The 23,052-nt window shown below is 40.7% G+C and overlaps 2 protein-coding genes across 4 annotated transcripts in view; one reads left to right on the forward strand and one right to left on the reverse strand.

Annotated features, from left to right (window-relative positions):
• The window catches only part of INTS6 (integrator complex subunit 6), a 98,232-nt gene extending 89,525 nt beyond the window's left edge, over window positions 1–8,707 (forward strand). For all 3 annotated transcript variants that reach the window (XR_001145333.1, XR_001145334.1, XR_001145335.1), the window contains 2 exons: window positions 3,118–3,274; window positions 8,247–8,707. The gene's annotated coding sequence lies outside the window, so the exon portion shown is untranslated. The remainder of the gene's footprint in view (window positions 1–3,117; window positions 3,275–8,246) is intronic.
• The window catches only part of SERPINE3 (serpin peptidase inhibitor, clade E (nexin, plasminogen activator inhibitor type 1), member 3), a 41,209-nt gene that overhangs the window by 6,874 nt on the left and 11,283 nt on the right, over window positions 1–23,052 (reverse strand). Inside the window, 6 exon segments of the mRNA XM_012723175.1 lie at window positions 2,455–2,555; window positions 9,114–9,297; window positions 10,545–10,634; window positions 10,637–10,687; window positions 10,690–10,746; window positions 13,381–13,614. Of these exon segments, the coding sequence (XP_012578629.1) occupies window positions 2,455–2,555; window positions 9,114–9,297; window positions 10,545–10,634; window positions 10,637–10,687; window positions 10,690–10,746; window positions 13,381–13,614 (717 nt within the window).

Consider the following 23,052-nt stretch of genomic DNA (forward strand, 5'->3'; position numbering starts at 1 on the left):
GTGATATTTTAAATGGGGAAAGATGAATGATTCTGGGTTTTGGAACCAAATGGAAAGAAAAGACCAACTGTTCCCTAAGGTTGAATTTCAATCAATAGATCAAAACTACTTGGTAACCCCTTGTTAATTGTAAGAAGGGTGGCCACCTTGTTCCGATCACTTACTCTCTTGTGAATTCTCTGATAAAGCTTTTTTATATACTGAAGAATTTCACTTCCACAAGATGTGGGTAGTGACTACCCCATTTTAGGCATGGTGAAGCTATTTCTTAGATTTAGTGTTCGTGTCTCTAGAATCAAAGTGTACTTGGGCATAGAAGTGACTAGTCTCTTATGTTTAAATATAGGTATTGGAAAGCAACACTTCATTGGAAAACTTAACTGTAAGAACCAGACAGTAAATACTTTAGCCATTGTGGGTCATATAGTGTCCATCATAACTTCTCTGTCATAGCAGAAGGCAACTGTAGGTTATTTGTAAATGAATGGGAGTGGCTGAATAATGATAAACTTTTACTTTGCATTTGAGCAACAAATTTGTAGGAGGGGTTATAAGATTGGTGTGTTTTATCAGAAGAAAATATAATGCAAATTTCACATCTGGCATTTGCTAGTTGATAATTAATAAGCTAGATCTATAAGCCTATATTTCTGTTGATTTCAACAACAAATAAGTAGATGAGTTGCATTCTTTTTTCTTTTTTTCTTTTATTATTATTATTTTTTAATAATATAACAGTTTATTTTTACATAATTTTGTACATCTTTTATCACTTTAGTCCCCCTCCCCCCCGTTTTTGATCACATTCCCCTCTCCACCCCCACAAAATGTCTCTGGTATATGGCTGTTCATTATTCTTATTATTTTCTCGAGTTGCATTATTTAAAAAAAAAAAAAAGATTAAGTGTCCAGAAAAGGAACTGTTAAAGCTGCATTGCTTGTTATATATTAACAGGAATTATGAATCTCAGAAGTCTTTACCAATAGGCTGCTGCATCCAACCCAGTGTTGGTTAAGCACAGTCCTGTTTGTGGACACAGTTTTAATGGTATTCTAAGATGTACCTCCTAGACATAAAGGGAAAGGAATTTAAGAGCTGTAACAGGAAAACCAATAAGTCATAGATTTAATTGAATGTAATGATATGGCAAAAAAGTCTTGAATGATCTCAAAGTTTTGATAAAGGTGGTCAAAAAAAAAAAGAATATTGCTATCAATATTATGATGGATACATGGCTGAGTCTCAGAGTTGCAAGAAGACACTGTAATTGGATTTTGCATGTTAGAGTGCACGCAAGTTCTGATTTTTCATTCCAGTATTATGCCTGTGTCATGAGGGAAATTTTCTGGTGTGTCATTCAACCAAATCAACAATATTTATTGGATAGCCTCTGTGCCAAGCATAGTTGGAAAATGTGCCCAAATTTGACTTGTTTTGTTAATCTCTTTGTCTGTTTAGGCATTGAGCTTGTGGAATTTTAAATATTCTAAATAGTTCCATACACATTATTTTATTTGATGACTGTTATTTAGTCTCTCTGGTACCATCTAAAGCCCAGGGCAAGACTTGTTGACCATAGTGCCTTTTTTTTTTTCCTGTGACTGCTTAAAATAGAAGACTCTGAATAATATTTAGGCATCATTTTTTGTGTTGTGAGATTTTAGCATTTAAAATTATCAAGCTCATCAGGCAAGAAAAACACCAAGGCTAGTGAATATGCCTGCTACAGTGTCAACTTTTCATAGCTATTTATTACTCTCTTGAGCAAAAAAGAACCAGGGTCTCGGAGTTGTCAATGGTCTCATGAGATGATTCTGCAACATAAGGCTATGGTATTCCACTCTCTTAATGTTAGATCCAAGTTCCCTGTCAGTTCATAGGTAGACGTTCCTACTGACACAGTAGCACATCTGCTATAGGCTTACAAATACAATATGGATGCTGGAAAGAAGGATATATTATGGGCAGATGGATGATTTGAAGAAAGGAAATCGTATGGATGAGGGAAAGTTTCAAGTTTATCACTCTAGAACAGGACAGAGGAAGTAGAGGGAGAGAGGGAGAAGGGGGAGCAACAAAGGGTGTCTGTGCAGCAGGAGGTCAAATGAAGAGCTTTGTTGTGCCAGTGTCCCTGGCATGCCCTTTGTCAGGAAGGCAAAAGGAGGGTGAATTGTATTGTGTCCCATGGCCACTGACCTCATTCGGAAGGTGGTCTCTGAAAATGCTACTTAGAGGTCTCAGCAAACACCTCTTTACCCTAAAGTTCACCCTAAATGTGAGTGTTATCAGAAGCATTACATTCTTTTATAAAGTACTTTATTCTTTTAAGCAATGTTAACTCTGGTTGTTTTCCACTGAAAGCTCTTTAGAAATAGTGAGAACTCTTTAATCAAAGTGTGATAAAAGTGCCCCAAACACAATGTCAAAAAATTTGGAAAAAGAACAGTTGTTACCTGACATTCCTTTTAAGTTAGCTTTGAGTGGATCAAAAAGGTCAGTGACTCCCCAAGAACTTAAAATGCTTTTTAAGTTGAAATGATTTTGAATCCTAAATCTGAAAAACAAAAACAAACTGTCAACTTTCACTTAACACTCTCTTTTAGTATACTTTCATACACACCACATGACATCCAAACTCCCTAACTTCTAGGTCAGTGATTTCCAGCTTTATCTTTAATTGTTCCTTCCCATAAACTTTTCTCTTTGAGGAATTTGACCACATAGTGCTCTCTCCCACCTCTGTACCTTTACTTCTGCTGTTCCTTCCAGATTTCCCTCATCTCCCCTGATTGCCTTTGAATTTCTGTCCTTTTCTCAAGCCCAGTTACTGTTCCCTCCTCTTCTCTCCAGCTCCTTAATGACTTTTGGTTCTTAAGGCCTCTTTAACACTTTTTGTTTTTTACTTTTTTGATGTACAGAACATCCTGTTTCTGATTACTGTTACTTATGGTTTATAAACTACTTTGGGAAGAGAGGCTATCCTAATCAATTTTTGATTGCTTAATAATGATAGTGAATGAAGGCTTACCATGTGCTAGGTACTATAGAAAGTATTTTATGTGGATTATCTCATTTCATTTTCACATAATTATGTTTCTATTGTCCTCATTTTACAGATGAGAAAACTGGGACTTAAGTTTACGAAAATTGCCCAAGAGGACATGATGAATACGTGTCGGACCTCTACCAAGACCAAGGCTGACAGAAAGCAGAGTGCATGTGCTCAATGTCCACTCTCTGCTACTTCCCATCATTTGTGGCGTCTCACATACAGTAGGTGTAGAAAAGAAATTATTGACTAATTGACAATAGTATCGCTCTTAACATGTTTAAATTTGATAAGACTTTTTAAAAAAAGATTTATTTATTTATGCATATGGAACGGGAAAACAGGCCAGAGGTGTGGGGTGGTGAGAGGATTCACCAGAGACAGAGCAGGGAGCAGAACAGGCCAACTGATGAAGTACACCGCTGAGGGGAGCAGCGGGGGTTCAGGAGAGGTCTGCTGTGCCAGGTGGATCACCTCTAGTGCAGGCTGGGATAGAAATCATGCAGAAGTGGCTTTAGCTTCTTAGTGCTGTGCTTTAACCCGCTGCGCCACCAGGGAGGGTCCCTGATACGACATTTTTATGGTTGCTGTATGCAGTGTATATCTTTGAAGCATAGCAGGAAAGGAATGCAAATTAAAGTCTGAGTTTTCCTTGGAAGTCCTTATAGCAGAAAGAATCAGCACCCTGCTTTGTAATATTCCCTCAAGGGCAAGATATTTGAAATTTTACCATTGAAACATCCTTTGAACGGACTGCTGACATCATTTTTCTTTGAAAACCGAAAGCTCAAAATGGAATTTAATGGTCTTTTCTTTAAATCATGCAGAACTTATAGGAGAATAAAAATGTTGGATAAATCCATTTAACATTAAAGTTCTCCATTGCTATACAAGACAATGTGACCAATATATTAAACAAAAATACCAGATTTTTTCATAAAACTATTTAAAATAGTTTTCTTTTTAATGGTATATGCTTTCTCCAAGTATGCTGACATTTCTCCAAAAAGTTGCATGGAATACCCCTTCTGAAATTTTCTTAACTACTCCTAATACATAGTGAATGTGGGGATCCTATCTGAAGTTTGGAACCTGGCTCAGTCTCATCCTTGCTGAGAGATCTGGGCAAGTTAGTTTGCTGTCTTTACTTTAGTTTCCTCATTTATTAAGTGAACATAATAATACTCCTTAGTTCTTAGTCTTGTGAAGATGAAGTGGACTCATCCTTGTGTGGGGTTCAGAACAGTGGGGTTCAGAACAGGTACCTAGCACAGTGTAGGTACCTCTGCATCAACTTTATGGTTTTATTGCTTTTCAATATCTTGGAGAAAGAGCTAAAGGATATTTGAAGTCAAGAATAGACTTGAAAATGGTGAGTGATAAAATTGGGTATGTCATTTTTAGTGAACTGAAAACAGAGTGAAAGTGAGGTATGACTATGAAGGATTAAGGTATTTTTCTTGAATGTCTATAAAGGCAAGTCCAGAAGAATTGCTACCAAAAAAAAAAAATGAATTGAAAAGAAAATACCAGTTACCAAAACCAGACAGGGATATTCCAAGAAAGAAAATGAGAAGCCAGTATGCCTTATGACTATAGATGCAAAAATCCTAAATGAAATACTAGCAAATTAAATCCAGCAATATATATATATAGATATATATATAAATCCCACCATGTCCAAGTCGGATTTAGCTCAGGAGAGCAAGGTGGTTTCAACATATGAAAATCAATCAGTGTAAAGCACCATATTAATAAAGATCATCTCAATAGATGAAGAAACAGCACTGAAAAGACCAACATTTTTTCATAAAAACAAACCATTCAACAAACTTGAGGTAGATGAAGTTTTTTCAACTCGAAAAGGGGCATCTACAAAAGATCCACATTTAACATTATACTAAATGGTGAAAGACTCAAGTGTTCACCTCCCCACAAGCTCAAGAAATAAACCAAGATGCACACCACTGCTGTTTAATATTGTGCGAAAGAGTGTGCAGGGCAACTTTGCAGAAAAAGAAATAAAATGCATCCAGATTAGAAAAGAAGTAAACCCATCTCTAATCACAGATGACTGTTTCACATATAGAAAGTTCCAAGGAATTCACACACAAATGCTACAACTAATAAATGAATCCCTCTAGGTGGCACGATACAAAATCAAGATACAAAAATTAACCATTTCTTTATTAGTAAAGGACAATCTGATGATGTCATCCCATTCACAACAACATAAAAAGGAATAAGATACTTAGAGGTAAAGCTAGCACAATACTGGAAAACTTGTGCACTGAAAACTACAAAACATCATTGAAAGAAGTGAAAGAAAACCTAAATAAAGTGAAAGACACCCTGTGTTCATGAATTTGAACACAATATTGTTAGACATATTCCTCAAATGCATCTATAGATTTAATACCATCCTTTTGTGTCCCACTTGTCTTTTTGACAAAAACTGCCAGGCTGATCCTCAAATGTTTAAGGAAATGCATGGGACCCAGCATAATTGAAACAATTTTGAAAATGAGAACAAAATTGAAGATTACCACTTCCTCATTCCTAAACATACTAAAAAACTAGAGTAATCAGGAGTGTGTGATACTGGTGTAAGTATAGACACTTATGACAAATAGAATAGAATTGAAACCCAGAATAAAACCATATATCTATGTTCAATTGATATAAACAAGTATGCCAAGAAAATTAAAGGGAGAAAGAAAATTTCTTTCTTTGGTGCTGGGTAACTAATTAACCCCACACCAAGTATGAAAAAAAAAAAAATTTACACATGATGGATCAGAGATCTAAATATAGGAACCAAAATTATAAATCTTCAGAAGGAATATAGGCATGAATCTTTATGGTCTTGGCTAAATGTTTATTTTATTATTACTTTTTAAAGATTTACTTATGTATGCATACAGAACTGGGGTACAGGCCAGAGGTGCAAGGGTGTGAGAGGGTTCACCAGAGACAGAGTGGGGAGCAGAACAGGCAGATCAGGAAGAACCTGCTGAAGGGAGCAGTGGACGAGACAGGCGAGGTCTGCTGCACCATGTAGGTTACCTCCAGGGCCAGGGATTGAACTTGCGCTGAAGCGGCTGTGGCTAGCTGTGCTTTAACCCTTTGCACCATCAGGGAGGGCCCCTTGGCTAAAAACATTTTTTCTTAGCTATTATCTTAAGAAAAAGAAAAAATAGATTAATTGAACTTCATAAAAATTGAAAACTGTGTTTCGAAAAACACCACCAAGGAAGAAAAAGCTCATCCACAAAGTGGGAGAGAATATTTACAAATGATATATCAACTAAGAGCCTATTTTCCCTTAGTAAGAAATAACCATTTCCTACAAACAGATAACCATTTTAAAAATGGGCAAAGCATTTGGGTAGATAATTGGTCCAAGAAAGATGTATAAATGGATATAAAATCCTAAAAAGATGTTCAGCATCATTAGTCCTTAGGGAAATGCAAATGAAAGTGACCATGAGCTATCAATTCATACTGACTCGGATGGTAATAAGGAAAAAGTTGGGGGCCTCCTCCAACAGCTGTCTTAACACCCCTTAGGGAGGCCAGATAGGTGCAACCTTCTAGCCTTTAGTCAGAGCAGGAAAACAAAGATCAAAGGACAGCTTGGCTGGAGGGAAGAGGAAATGTAGGCATCCTAGTGAATACAACTAAGAATAATTTGTCAGTTCCTGAATACAAGCTTTACAAAATCTCTACTATTTTATTCAGAATTTGAGAAAGCAGATTCATGAAAAGGGATTTTAAAAATTGTAGTAGTAAAATATGCACAATATAAAATGTGCCATTTTTAACCTGGTAAGTATATGATGCATTCCATGTATAATACAATGGCATTAAGTACATTCTTACTGTTGTGCAACCATCACCACTATCTACTCCAGAGCTTTTTTATCTTTCCTGTTGGAAACTCTGTACCATTAAGCATTAAGAGAGATTTTAAAAGAACTAACAACAACAACATTGCAGATGATATCAAGTGTTGACAAGGACATGCAGAAGCTCTCACATTACTTGGGAAGCTGTTTGGTAATTCCTCAAAATGTAAAATACAAAGTTAACACATGACCATTTCCTAGATTTTCATTCAAGATAATTGAAAATATGTATCTACACAAAAAATGCGCATGTGAATGTTGTAGAAGTCAAAAAGTAGACACAAGAAAAAGTGTCATGACCCGTGTCTATAAATTGATGAATGGATAAGTGAAATGTGCTATATCCACATACACAATGATATTTATGTGAAGTAGTAGATGTATTAGTCACTTCGACTGTGGTACATTTCACAAGTGTTCATACACGAAATCATTAGGTTGGACTCATAAATATGTACAATTGTTATATGAAAATAATACCTAAGAATAGCTTGGAAGGAAATTAAAGAAAAAAGAAATGTAATCTGTCCATACAATGGACAGATTAAAAAGAATGAAGTACTGTACAGCCATAAAAAGAATGAAGTACTGATAGATGCTATAATGATGAATCTTGCTACTGAGAGTAGCTACTTACTGTACAATTTCATTTATATGAACTATCAACAGACAAATATATATATATAGAGAGAGAGAGAAATTAGATTAGTGGGAGAGGAGGGATATGTAATAATGTGGGTATAGTTATTGGGAGAGGAGGGATGTGTAATGATGTGGGTATCGGTTTCTTTTGAATGATGATAAAGTTCTAAATTAGATAGTGGTGATGGTGATAGTTACATAGCTTGGCCAATATGCTAAAATCATTTGAATTGTATATTTTAAAAGAATAAATTTTATGGTATGTGAATTATATCTCGATTTTTTAAAAAAGAAGAAAACACTCTTAGGAATACCACAAAAATGATAACCAGAAGCTCTGTGAAGGAAGGACAAACATCCTTTTGGATATAAGAGAGCTCATGGACTTAAAAAAAAAAATCCCTTCTAATATCAGAAAAATGCTCATTCTTAGCTTTTTTACTACATTGCTCTAATAACTCAGTGTTTTATTGATTAACAAATATATTTGATATTATTGGCCTTTCTTGTGAGCGTCATTATGGATGTAATGACATTTTTAACATTCATTTTTGGTTTTCTTGATTGTCCTTTGGTATGTTATTGTTCTTAATGTAGAATAAAAGTCCCTTTACATTTTGTCTTTATCTGTATATTTTCATTCCAGTGCCTGGACTTATTTTTAACCCCTTGAGGAGCACTGCCGAGGCCTCTGGCTATGAGCTGCTGAGAACTGGTCAGTGAAGGAGGCCAGAGCACCTGGAGGGAAGGAACGTGAAGTGGATACACGCTGAAAATGAGCCCTTGGACTGCGTTCACCCATGCATGTCATCTACAGATTTCTTATAGATTTACTACTCTGATATCAGATATACTAGAAGAGCTAATCATCTGAAGAAGCTGCATGAAAAATCCTGTTGTAAAGTAATATTTTGCCAATAAGATTTGCCTTTGCAAAACAAAATCTAGCACCATTGTATAATGCCTTGACAATTTGTGTTTGTGCATATTAGCTTTTCTTAAAAAGGGCTCATCTCTGTTACAAAAGAATGAGAAACTTCAGAACAGAGACTTAAAGTCTTCAATTTTTATGCCTTAATTTGCCTTTTGATGAAAATTGTATCTATATTTGCTCAATTATATAAACTCTTTTTTTTTTGGTTTTGGAAAAATGGCAATTGTGTATTACTGTAATGTGTTAAGGTTTGAGGCACATTTCTTGAAGGGAGCTGCACTGTCCTTCTTTCCTGCTGTACAGCTTAGGGGCTCCACTCTGGCCCAGTCAAGGCAGAGTGTCTCATCTTGAGAACACCTCCAGAAAATCAGTTCCTTTCATTCTGTGCCACAACCTAGTCAGCAAAGACTCTGAAGTGAACCCATCTCCAGGCACACTCCCTTTGCCTAACCTCTGGGACTACAAATTGACCCAGCAGTTAAGGACAGACTTAAAAGTCATACCTCTTGCATTCAGATCCAGTCTTGGCTGACTGGATTGGGCTGCAGAGCACCCTCTATGCAAGATGGGGCTGCTCACCAGGGCAGGGACACATTAATCCTGGCTCTCTTCAGACTGGAAGTCCAGATGTGGAGGATGCTGGCAGAAAGGTGTGGCTCAGTGAGACTCAGAGGGATGTTTTTGTCATGAGGTAGCACCAGGAACAGACTTGCCACACTTCCCAGGTAAATCAGCTGAAGGCCCGCAGTGTCCTGTAACTGGCCTGGGGTTTCATAAGTGGGGAGTTAGCGCTGTACCAGCAGTCTAGGTTACATAACAGTCCTGGACCCTGAAAAGGTTGACTCACAGAACAAGAAACAACCAATTTGATTAACAGAGCATCCATTTCCCCCTCAGGAAGCATTTTAAAGTCAAAGACTGTTGACACACAGTCTCTGGTCACCCCTTCTGAGCCTAAGATCTAGAATCTCTGTACCCTCACAAGGCTCAAGTATAGGACCTCCATGGGCTGTACAGTTGCTGGCATGAGCCTCACAGGAGAAACCATACACCCAGTCGGAAAGGGGTGGCTCCCTGGCATGCACACTCCACCCAGACCAGGATGAGTGGTCCTCAGTGGGGTGGGCAGGCAGAATAACTGCACTTCAGGGCTAGTGAGGCTGAGTGTGGACAAGCAGTTGGGAGTTTTTTCAGCTGGAAGCTCAATATTCTACTCTTCCTCAGCATCAAACAGTGAAGTGGCTTTGTGGAGAGGGAAAGGATGCCCTGAATGAACTCCACACAAGTTTTGTGGACTCCACCCCCACTCTAGACTAAAGCCATTAAGATACCGGGACCTAGAAGCCCTATCATCAAGGAAGGGATGATAGGGACCTGAGAAGGTGGAGTTAAGCAGCCAGGTTTGGTATAAAACCAGACATGTGGGCCTTGAGGGTCTCTTGGCTTTTGACTCTTGGGCTCTTGGCTTCTGGGCTCTTGGCTTTGACTCTTGGGCTCTTGGCTTCTGGGCTCTTGGCTTGACTCTTGGCTCTCGTTGGCACTCAATGTGCTATTGGGATTCCAGGTCAGCAGAAATGGTAGGATGCATTTACCAATTGATCTCCCTTTCTTTCTCCCTGAGTTATTCATGTCTTCATTTCCCCTTCTTTTGAAAATAAACCCTTCATTAGCATTTTTGTGTGTGCCTGCAGTTAAGTCTTATTATAAGTCTCTTTCAAGGCACTGGTGAAGACCCACAGTGAGGCAACCCATTTCATATTGGGGTTGCCCTGTAATGGCTTTTATTAGAGGTGCTTGCCAAGGAAGGTGTAATTCAAACATTTTTAGTTTCACACAAACTTTCCCCTTTCCTAAATGCTGAGGGAAAGTCAAGCATTTAATTGGGTTCCTCTTCCCCATGTGCTTCCTCACTGTCCTAAGATTCTCCTGACTCCTTGGCCTTTCTCTACCCCACACAGTAAGAGAATCAGAGAGACTCGGCCAGGTCCCTAAAGGTATGGGAAGAAGGACCTCGCTGTAGTTGACATTTCATCTGAAACATAACAGGGACATGGATGACGAGGCCTTGGGCACAGATGAAAGGCAACAGCTGGGTGTCCGGGAGAAGAATCTCTGCCACTATGAGCTTTGGAAGGACATGGTGCTCACAAAGCCAGATGTGCAGCTGCTGTGCCACCTCAGAGCACCCATGTGGAGTCTTTCCAGTCCTCACCTGCAAGCAGGAGAACGACACCTGTGCACAGGCTATGAGGGCATGGAGCAGCCCTGACATGGGTATGCATGTGTGGTTAGTATGTATTAGTAATAACTAGCAACTGCCAAAGACCTTATTGTATTCTATGAATATTTGGGCTACTCTGCTTCTTCCCAGGAAGCATTAGGTGTATAATGCTCAGACAGATTCCTGGGAGGGAGCCAGGCTATGAGGGGAATGCTATGTCATGTTAACACCCCATTCCCTGCAAGGCCCCAGCTGCTTGGCCTCATCCCTGGCAGAACCTTTGCTTAGACAACAACTTAGCAACTTTCCTGACAGCCTTTAAATTCCATGCATTATCAGAAAAAGGAGCAGGCTGACCACCCCTTACAGGAAGGTGTTTGCCCAATCCTTTGTATATTTAGTAAGCATACAGTTTGTGCTAGACTCTGTTTAAACACTTGAACACACCTTCACTGACTCTTCTCCAAAGTTCTATTGTTATTCACAGTCCAAGCCAAGACTTGGAGGGGTCAGGCAAGATCACATGCTTGTGAGTGGCAAAACCACACCACCCACACAGTTACTTAAGATAGAAACTTTGGATTTGAACCCAAGCTGCCTGGCCCCGCCCCAGGCTTTTCATGGCACTTCACTGCTCCTGTTTCTTAGAGGATGATGCACCCTGGGTGTTGAGAGCAATAACTGTGGCCTTGGGCCCCCTGGAAGCACAATGAGACAGGGAATTAAACATTTTAAATTAATTTGAAAAGATAATGTGAAACACTGGAGAAAATTGAGAGGCGGAAACCTCCATATCAATAAAGATCTTAATGTTTGCATTTTGACCCTACAGTCCTGCACACATATATTGCTCCCAATTCAGTCATAAAGTTTATATCACTTGCTATTTTGCTTCTTAAACAACACTGGTTCTAGAACGTTCTCTATTATTTAGTAGAAATATACTTTGTGCTAGACTGTTGATAATTCCCTGTTGATAATTCCCCATGTGATTATCAAGGCTGCTGAAGCCAGGCTGCCTGGGTTATCATCCTGATAACCCTGGGAGAGAAGGACCCTCGGTGAGAAGCTTCACTCCTGTGCCTCAGTTTCTCCATTTGTGAAAAAGGACATAGCACTGACCTCCCAGTGTGACTGTGGGGTGCACTGAGCTAAAAACATTGAGTATGGAAATGGATGCTAAATAAAGCACTGAGTAAATATCAACAATCTTTCTTAGCTTTAATCATAAGGATTAATGCATAATATAATTCATTCCTAATTTCTCGACAGCTAGGTTATTTGTAATTTTTTTTTTTTTTGGCTAGCAGTAGGAAAAATATCTTACTATATATAACTTTATGTCTCAAAATATTTTCTTAAAATGCAAATGGTTAACAGGCATATGAAAAAAATGTCCAACATCCTTCATAATCAGAGCAATGCAAATTAAAACCACAATGAGGTACCACCTTACACCAGTAAGAATGGCACATCTTAAAACAACTAGCAACAAATGTTGGTGAGGATGTGGAGAAAAAGGAACTCTCCTACACTGCTGGTGGGAATGCAAACTGGTCTAACCACTATGGAAAGCTGTGTGGAGTTTCCTCAAACTACTAAAAATGGGATCTACCATATGACCTAGCAATTCTACTCCCTAAGAGATCTACCCAAAGGACACAAAATCATTAATACAAAAGAATACATGCACCTCTATGTTTATTGCAGCTCTATTTATAATAGGTAAGATGTGGAATCAACCCAAATGCCCAAAAATGCCCAGATGCCTGGATCAAGATGTGGTATGTATATATACACTGGAATACTACTCAGCAACCAGAAAAGATAAACTCATGCCATTCACAGCAACATGGATGGAGCTAGAAAAGATTCTGCTAAATGAAATAAGTCATAAGGAAAAAAGACAAATACCAGATGGTTTTACTTATAGGAGGAGTAGAGAGGCTCTAGGGAAAAAAATTAAAAATAAACAGAAAACTATATATTCTGCAGGGGAGGGGGTGGGGAAAGGATCAAAGAAAGGGCAAGAAAAGCACAAGGGAATATGGAGAAGGTGCACAGGTGCATTGGTGGAAATCTCTAGGGATTACAGCTGGGAAAAGAAAGCAAACATTATACCAAAATGGACCATGATGTAAAATATATACAAATAAGTAAATTATATATTAAAAACTATTTCCTTAAGCTGAATTCCCAAGAAACTACCTTTTGGGCATTTTTCTATCTCAGAGAGGGTGGGGTTGAGAAGAGGGTTATAGTGCAAATTGACCTCTGGGGGAACTTGACCTGGGAGGCTAGTTGCAGAGGCCCAATCCCTCAGGGCCCTGCTGGTGGCTCTGAAGATGCTTTTTTTTTTTTGCCTTTATGTGTATGTGTCTGTGTGTGTGTGTGTGAGAAGTGGGACAGAGTGGGAGGTGGGGGGGAGGCTGAAAAGAGGTTCAATGTCAGATTTGCTTGCCTCAGAGCATGTCACTCAAGGGCAAGGCCTTCTAGGAGCACAAACTTCTGCAGCAATTGAGGGTGAGTTCAGTGCAATTCTGCAGGTCTTCTGGCAAGTAACAGGAGGCACCCACCTTCACAGCCCTCAGATACTTGCCTCACCAATGTGGATGTCTCTCTTACCTGTGCTCTGCCTAGAGGCCTGTTTACTGACCTGGATGGTGGTGCTGCTGGGCTCATTGAGGTTGGCTGGCTCCAGGCAGCTGTTGGCCCACCCAGAGACCTGCTTGACAAAGCAAGGGGAGAGCAGTGTTCCTGCTTGCACAAAAAAGGTGCAGGCCAGCTCCATCTCCATTCCTTGGCAGGAGTTGGGTAGCAGGGCTTGAACAATGTGCAAGAAAGCTCTCAATCCTTGGTCTATGAAAAAGTTGTTGGAATAAATTGCCAATGAGTGTGAGTAAAGAGTCACTGCACTGAAAATCAGACTCCAGCATTGTCACTCTTATTTCATAGGGCTCATCTGTCACATACAATCAATTTGGAAAAGTTATAGCTAAGCCACCAGGAATTAACCTAGCAGCACAGATTAAAAGTTGTCAATTAAACCTTCCTGAATCATAAAGAAATTAATCTGTTTGGTTAAGTTCAACAAAAGCTACTACTCACATCCTGGAGGGTGTCCTGACTGAACTGCTTGATTTAGAAATGCTGGCCAGTGCTAAAGCAGAGGCCTGGGAAAATGGCAGCTCCAGTGTGTGGGTTACAGAGCTTCAAATATTTCTGAAGCTAACTGATTGTCACAAGTAACAATGATGGAGGGTTGCCAGGGTGTTAAACTGTTGATTGATCTTGTGCAGAGCCTTAAATCCATTCCATGACTGCATGTCACAAGCCTGCGTGACAGACATTTGGATGCAGACTTTTTAATAAACCATGCTTTCAATTGGAGAAACAGAGGGAGGTAAGAACACCTCCCTAAGGCCGGGCAGACAGCTCAGTGTTATTCACACCAGTGAGAACCTGCATCAAGGCTGAGGTAAAAAGCATTTGAGAGGCTCTCCCTGGTGGCGCAGCAGGTTAAAGCACAGCACTGAGAAGCTGGAGCCACTTCCGCATGAGTTTGATTCCCGCCTTCCCCGGAGGTAACCACATGGCGTGGCAGACCTCTCCTGACCCGCCCGCTGCTCCCCTCAGCAATGTCGATCTGCCTGTTCTGCTCCCCACTCTGTCTCTGGTGAAGCCTCTCACCACCCCTGAGCCTCTAGCCTGTACCCCAGTTCTGTATGTACAAATAAATAAATCTTTAAAAAAAAAAAAAAGCATTTGAAGGAGTCAATAGCTGCCACCTTCTTGAATGGCAACAGGAGTTCTCTTTATTTACTATGTACATAGTACATAGGAGGTTGCTTCTTGCAATCAGTGGATTTCGTTTTTGTGCCATTATTTGTTACTGAGGCTTCTATTCTTGCCATTGTGTCTGAAACTGGAAGGTGGCCCACTGGGAGACAGGGCACAGCTGAACACCCCAAGTTTCTGTTCCTGGCCTGAGACGGCTGGGCCCTTCCAGCAGTCTGTTCCCTTTCCCATGCAGACTACCCCAGAACACGGCCTTCCCTTTGTCCTCCTCCCCCTCCTTCCTGTTACCACTCCCGTGACATCTCCTTGAAAGGCACAAGCTTTGCACCCTCTTCCTGCCCCGCCCTGCCTGGCTGGCTTCCTCAGGGATGAATCCCTGACTTGGCTAGGTGTCAGTTCTCTCCATGTTACCTCCACCATGTCACAGAGTTCAGGCCAAGAGACAGCTGCAGACCCCAGACTTGCCCAACCAAAGTCCTCTGGAGGGGCATGGGCACCTAAGTCCTCCCTGGGAAGGGCCCCCTAGCCAGCAGGCTGAGCTCTCAGTTGTGGGCAGATTTTATTTGTCCACAAACTGATCACTATCAAAGCTGCTGCTTAGAATCTTCAGCTATAAAAAATGACATCAAGATACATGTGTCTTGAATTGCAACCTAGCTTGAGTGTTTGTCATTTATTTAAATGAGAAAAGAAATAAATGAAAAAAAATATCTAACAACTTCTAATTAGATTTTCCTCTGCTAAGGAAGGTCATATGTACTGATAGACTCAGGTCACTGAAAATGTTGACTCGTCTGCAGAGACAAAGTGACACATTTCAGTGGTGTTGTGTGACCTTAGCGAATACTACGAGCTCTGCTCTCTGCTCTCTCACCCAGCTTGGGTGCGGGACCAGCAGGCTTCTAGCCAGATGCTTTAAGGTAGGAGAATAAATGGACTCAAGAAATCTTTTCTGCGCCTCCTTTATCACTGCCCACTTGCAAGGCCAGTATTGTAGGCACGATCAGAATATGGGTGGCTAGAAAACATGACTCTGGAGGCTGACTGTATACATTACTCTGTGCTAAGTGTTCTGCTTTCGTGGTCACTATTTTACCCTGTCAACAACCTTGGGATTAAATGCCATTATGATCCCATTTTTAAAGAGGAACTGGGCTTCCGACAAATTAACAAGCTTGTTGAATATCACCTGGTTTCAGGAGGTGGCGTTGTACGGGCTTTCCTCCCGCAGGTGGAGGGCAGGTGGGCTGGGATCTCTCTGCCAGGACAACCTGGTTCCTCTCTCAGGATGGGAATGAACCCAGGGCCACAGAACACAAAGCCACCTACTATGCCTTACTGTGTGTGTCTCCTGAGCCCTTGGGCATGATGGGGCAAGGTGACTGATAGGTGAGATGACAAATGTCACCCTTGAAAGAGACTCCTGTCACTGCTGGTTTAATTCCTTTCGGCCTCTCCCTTTGAAATAGCAAGGCTTGGCTCTCACTGGAGGGGGATTTAGTGACTAATAAAATGCTGAGTCAGAGGAAATAGAAAGGAGAAAAACTTAAGGGCTGCTTTGATCAGGAACAAAGGAGGGAGGAGTGGAATGGGTGCAGAGTAGGAAGAAAGTACTAGAAGATCCAGCAAGAGTCCAACATGGAGACCAACGGGGAAATTACCTGCCTTTATAACATTTGTTCCCTTTAGAGGAATGTGATGCTGAATCTGGTTTGTTGTGATTTTGTAAAGTTAATGTATATAAGATTTCAAACTACAAGAGCCATCTTCATGATGCTGTCTTAGTTGGCTGAGAATTAAAAGAGGGTTAGGTTTATTCTGCTGTCCAAAGAGTTTGGTTGAGCTAAGAGACTAATGAGGATGCCTCTGGTGAACATAACAGGTCAGGTGCTTAGACATTTTGCAACTGAGAGTGGGCTTAGGAATTGTGGGAAGATTATAAGGGTTGGTAGCAGAGAGTTTGAAACTTGCCTGTTGGTGAACTGAGTCTTGCCATATCATTAACCTCCCATTTGTGAAATGGGGTTTGTTGACAGAGGCCTAATAATTGTATATGGTTTTTGTAATCTCAAATGACCTAATGCCTGTAAAGAGAAATCCAGGGTGTCATCAGACAGAGATGTTTCCCAGGGGTCAGGCTACCTCCATCGCTGAGGCCTCTGCTCCTAGTAGTACATTTGTAATTTATGGAAAGCTGTAAAGTGTGCTTTATTAATTTGCCTGGAATAGCAATGGAAATCCCTTGGTTGGAATGTGGGACACTGGAAAGTTGTAAGTTTCATATGGAGAATATGATGGTTCTCTTTGGGAATATCCTGGTCACTGTTCTGAATCTCATGCTGCTCTTATTTGACCAGGGGTGGGAACTCTGACGAAGCTCCTGGGTGCCACATATGGGCTGGAGATGCAATGAGAAGACAATGCTGATACATCCACTACAAACCTGGGTAGATTTTTCTGTCGGTTCAATGGGAACAATGCCTGAGACCCTGGAATGTGATTTGATGCTGTTCCTGTTTGAACAATGTCTTAGAGGTCTTTATTACTTTGAAAGCAATAAAAGTAACGGAAGACTAGGCCAGAGCCAGTGGTGGGTGCTGTAGGTTGTAGGATACACATGACTTAGTTCTATAGGGCAAACAAAAGTGTGTGGCAGACTATTCAGAAGAGCTCTGTACACACAAGACTCCTATTCATAATATTACCCATGGCTCTCTAAGATAATGAAGCAGTTTATGAGTAAGAAAATGAAAGTGGGATTATATTTCAGAGTTTGGCTATTCAACATTCTTGACATTTAGTAGTTCTTGAATGGGCTCTATGAAAACCCTGTTAATCATCATATTTTGTTAACCTGGAATCATAATTATCACTGACAATGGGAAATGGATTGTAATTAGTTCTCTTTCTCTGCCAAATAGCTACACTTGCATTTTCTTACCTTTCTGCCAATCCTGGCTTCTGTGAGAATCAGTTTAAAGCTGAAATGCCTACCCCTCTCTCATATTCCTCCTTATTGTTCATAACCCATGTCATATATAATGTCTTCTGGGGCATATTCTTAATCTGCTAGTGGAATAAGCCGTTCCTTCCCTTGTACTAACTTATTTCAAATAAATATACTCATTGTGCTGTGTTAGAGTGTGTTTCTATGTGCATCAGGGGATGGGCTGCATGCTGAGTTCGTGGCAGGGCCCTGAACCCTCCGCAGGAGCTCAAGAGAACTTGATGAATTTCACTGGGTGGAATTTAATGTGCTGGAGAAAAACTCCATGGACACATGTATTTCTGTGATATTTTTTTCTGAGAAAAATCAAACTCAATGATTTGTATTTGTCTCTAGTTATTCACAGAGAAGGAACACACTTTCTCTCTGTTGGCCTGCAGGATCAGGAGAGTTGTGACAGGGGACAGGGCGGCTGGGGGGGGGGGTGGGGGTACAGGGTCTGATGGGTGGGAGACAGGATACACAACTGGTGCTTTATGGCTTGACATCTTGAATGCTAACATTTACTTGGCCAATTCCAGATTCCAGTTCAAAGGGAATTGTTGGCCAGATTGTGTTGGCTTTAGTCTTGTACTTAAAAAAATATTTTAGAAAATTATAACTTCCATCCTTTATTTATTGACATCTTATTTTAAGAGAGAGAATAAAATGTTATCTTCATGAATGTCAGTATTAGCTTGGAGTTGGTGGATTGGCACCAAGGCCAGACATTAAGCTGTGGGCTCTGCTTACAAGCCAGATGGGACCTGAAACTCTAGTCACTTCCAGCTGAACTGTTCTAAATCCATAATCATAGCATTGTGTTGGGAGATAGAGCACTGGCTAGAAGTCATAGAGTTATGAAAACAGGACAGTGTGGGCTCTGGAGCCAGACTGTCTGGGCTTGAGTCCCGATTCTGCCCCTTATTAGCTGTGTAACCTTGGGCAAGTTACTTAAAATCTCTGTTCCTATTTGCTCATCTATAAAATTGGAATGAAATATACTTCAATAGTGTTGTTATGACAGCTCACTAGATTAATATCTACAGGGTGTTTTACATGGTCTGGCACTTAGGAAGCTCTGTAAAAAGGCTTGTGAAATGAAACGGAAGAACTGCTGGTTAGAAGGGAAACTTTAAAACCACCACAGGGAACCATGTTTCAAAATTCCAACACCTTTTGCTACATTTTTATGAAATGATCATCCTTCTCTAGTGCAAACTGCTTGTAGCCCAATATAGCACATGAGAAAGCATGAGAGTGGCCAGGAGCATGAGGGGAAGCATAAGCTGGAACATGAGCATACGAAGTCTGAGTGGGCAGGCTTCTTACCATGATGTTATATCCCAGGCCCTCTGCTGTCTGCCGGTTCCCTTGGGGGCTCCAAACTGCAGTATCTCCAAAGCTGTGGTGGGAGAAATGACAATGCTTGTCCCATTTCTATCTGTGCCACTCTCTGGTATACGCAAAGTGCAAGCTCAGTCTGCAGTAAGATCCTCATGGAGGTCACAGTTTCTTCCAGGGAGGCAGGAGTGAAGGAGGAAGAGAATGAGGAGGAGAGGCCACCTGGAGGCTGAGAGGGCTCCTGTAGTTTAGAGGGGAGAGAGACAGGATGAAGAGAAAGCTGATTAATTGCCCCAGATAACTGAAAAATCTTCGCTGTGTTTCAGGGCACGGAAGTCTTAGTGACCTGCTCTCAGCTCCACCCTGCCAGGCTGTGTGCTCTGGGGTGTGTCTACACGAGAAATACCCACTGTGAAGCTAGCCTGTGAGATGGAAGACCGGACTTTTAGACCTCTCCGTCACTAATGATGCATGTGTCCTTGGGCAAGGCCTGGCCAGACCAGAAGCAAACCACTGTGATGGAAAATAAATGCTAAGTCCAGGTACTCATTTTTCTTGGTAGGTAGTCAGCTTTTAGCTGGGACATGTCTATCATACTAGGTAGACATAGTAGTAGGAGTAGTAATGTAATAATTAGTAATAATAATAGTAATAAATATTATGCTATGTTAGAAAGGACTTTGTATTTTCTTAGTCAATCATATCAACACTCTGACAGGGTAACTTATTTTATTTCAAACATATGCATAGACATGATGAGGTTTCAAGAGCTCAATGAATGATTTAAGAAAACACATGGGAAAGAAAGAGGTCTGGGCCCCAGTCCTGTTCTTCTGTGAGTAGTAGGGAATATATTGAGACTATCTATGTATCTCTATCTATCTATCTATCTATCTATCTATCTATCTATCTATCTATCTATCTATCTATCTATCTATCTATGTCTATCTACCTCTATCTTTATATATAAATATGCATTAAAATGTTGATACTTAAGATAATTATACCTAGGGCCCTCCCTGGTGGTGCAACGGGTTAGGATGCAGCACTACAAGCTGGCCGCAGCTGCTTCAGTGTGGGTTTGATCCCCGGCCCCAGAGGTGACCCACATGGCGTGGCAGACCTCTCCTGACCTGCCCGCTGCTCCCCTCAGCAGTGTACTTTGTCAGTCAGTCTGTTCTGCCCCCCGCTCTGTCTCTGGTGAATCCTCTCACCACCCTTGCACCTCTGGTCTGTACCCCAGTTCTGTATTCATAAATAAATAAATCTTCAAAAAAAAGATAATTGTACCTAGACATCAGAATTCTTTTTAAAAAGTGTTTGAGGTAACCTTGATTTATAACACTGTATATGTTTTAGAGGTACAGGCTCACACCTCTATAAATGTATGTTATAACACCCCCCACCCCATAGACCCAGTAATCCTCTACTACAGTCCACTGAGCTAGCGGTGACCCCTCCCTTCCTAGTGGCCTCAGTGCGAGAATATCAGGATTCTTGTGATGTGAACAGTTCTCATCAAAGAACACTTCAGAGTGCAGAATTATACAAATATAGCTGCTACCACTGACATGTCTACTCCAAGCAGAGCAAGCTTAGCTGGCAATGAATGCAGAGAGAGAAAGCAAGAAATGTTTTCAACGATGCCACATATAAAGCCTACAGCAAGTGTTGCTAATTGTCTAACTTCGGTTATCAAGTGGAATTGATGTGAAAGGCCCAGTCCAAAATCTCTCCCTATGACAAGTTTGCAAATAAGGCTGCTCAACTCAGTGGTGTTTATTGATTTTTCAGATAATAGCCCAAGATGGAACAGAATCCTCTTTTTGCCACTTCTTACCCTGCACAAATGCAGTGTTTGGATGACTAGCAACCGGAAGGGGAAGATGTGCGGGCCTGTCTTTCTGTGTGCATATTTGGAGGGTGAGGGTCCCAACCCAGGATCATTTGTGAAATGACTAAGTCTCAGGGCTCTTGTATCTCTTATCGCTTCCCACAAGGACTCTCAGTAGTCAGCTCTTCCTGATCCAGGCTTCTTACAACCATATCCTGGCCCTGATTCCCCATGGATGCTTGTATCATACAGTGGTGTTTCCTTGTTTGGTTCTGCTCTTGTGGGTCTTTAGCATTAATATGCTCCTCCTTTAAAAAAAAAGTGGAGCAGGCTTTGTTCACAATTGGAAAGACGTGGAAACAACCCAAATGCCCAAAAATGGATGACTGGATTAAAAAGATGTGGTACATATACACAATGGAATCAATGGAATATTACTGAGCAATCAAAAAGAATATTACTGAGCAATCAAAAAACCACATATCTTTTGCAGCAACATGGATGGAGGAAAAGATCATGCATAGTGAAACAAGCCAGAAAGAAAAGAAAAAATATGGTTGGTTTCTCTCATAGCAGGAATATAATGGAACAGACGAGAAAATAATGATAATGATGAATAGCTATATACCAGAGACATTTTTGTGGGGGTGGAGTGGGGAAGGGGATTAAAAACAGTGGGGGGAGGGAAATGCACTGGACTATGGTGATGGCACATGGGTGATTTGGTGATGGGAAGCCCAAGGGGATTACAACTGAGATGGAAAAAATGCACAAAATGATGTAAAAATAAACTATTATATATATATATATATAAAATATGTATTTATATATATAAAAAGTGGAGCAGAATCTGCTTTGAATCACAAGACCATGAAGGGAAGAAGCTGGCACTTGCTGTCTTTGCCTGCAACATCTCTATTCAGTCCAAATTCCTGCAGCCTGAGGTGCTATAAAAGGCCTGATGCAGTGCAGCTCAAGTTCCCTAATTATTAACAAGTTGCATTGGTGTGATCTACCTTTATTTACTTAGACATACAGAACTAGGGTACAAGAGGCCAGAGGTGCAGGGGCGGTGAGAGGATTTACCAGAGACAGAGTGAGCATAACAGGCAGATCAACGATGTACACTGCTGAGGGGAGCAGTGTGTGGGGCAAGAGAGGTCTGCTGCACCATATAGTCACCTCTGGGGCCAGAGATTGAACTCACACTGAAGCAGCTGCAGCTAGTTTGCAGTGCTGCATCTTAGCCCATTGCGCCACCAGGGAGGACCGTGGTGTGCTCTGTTTTTCAAGTTGATACATTATAAACTAATGTAGTTTACATTGAGGTCCATTTTTTATGTTGTATAGGTATGACTTTTGTCATTTGTTTCATGTTATGCATCCACCTTACGGATACATTCAGAATAATTTCTTGCCCAAAAAATCCTCTTTTTGCCTATTCATCACCCTCCACACTACACATACACACACGCACATACATACACACAAACACATACATACACACAAACACATCCCCCACTAGCCCATGGCAACCACTGATATTTTTTCTGTCTCCATAGTTTTGCCTTTTCAAGAATGTCATATAGTTGGAATTTAGAGTACATAGTCTTTTCAGATGGGCTTATTTCACATAGCAATATGCATTTATGTTTCCTCCATGCCCTCAGTGATAAATGATATACCCATTACGATTAAAGTAGAGTACACCTCCATTCTTGGAGATCTTTATGCATAATAATAAAAAAGTAGTACCATCATGTTATAGATTCTTTGTTACATACTTTCCATTCATGATTGCAATGGATCATCACAGTACTCCTACAATATTCCTAAAAGGAATGTATTATTATTCTCATTTTAGAGATGTCTAAAGTAAAGCTTGAAGAACTTGAGATACTTGCTCAAGTTCCCAGAGATAGAGGCCAAGCCCCGGTGAACCTACAATCTCCTTGACTCCAAGCATCGCGCTCTTTTTCACCGCCTCAGTGGCATTTTCCAGGAACCAGTGGGGCTTTTGAAGTCCCTCTAGGCTGTGGGGGTCTAATATTTGGTGGAGAGCCCAGGTTCTATTAGCTCACAATGTGTGTCCACTCAGCCCACATTCACCAGGGCTGTTATGGCGAATGACCTATAGAAAGACTACTATGGCATTCAATACCTTTTAAATAATGATTAAAATTTTTTCACAACCTGGTATCATACAGTTATAGCAAAATCACTTGCAAAGCCAGATGCCTGCTAAATAAATGTAGTGGATAGAAGCACTGCATTTTAATTCAACTAGAACACGATTGACACGTAGACATTGCCTCTCTGTTGTGTGGGTTGCTTG

Source organism: Condylura cristata, unplaced genomic scaffold, assembly GCF_000260355.1.
Source record: "Condylura cristata isolate star-nosed mole 26May11 unplaced genomic scaffold, ConCri1.0 scaffold00010, whole genome shotgun sequence".
Classification (NCBI taxonomy): Eukaryota; Metazoa; Chordata; class Mammalia; order Eulipotyphla; family Talpidae; genus Condylura; species Condylura cristata.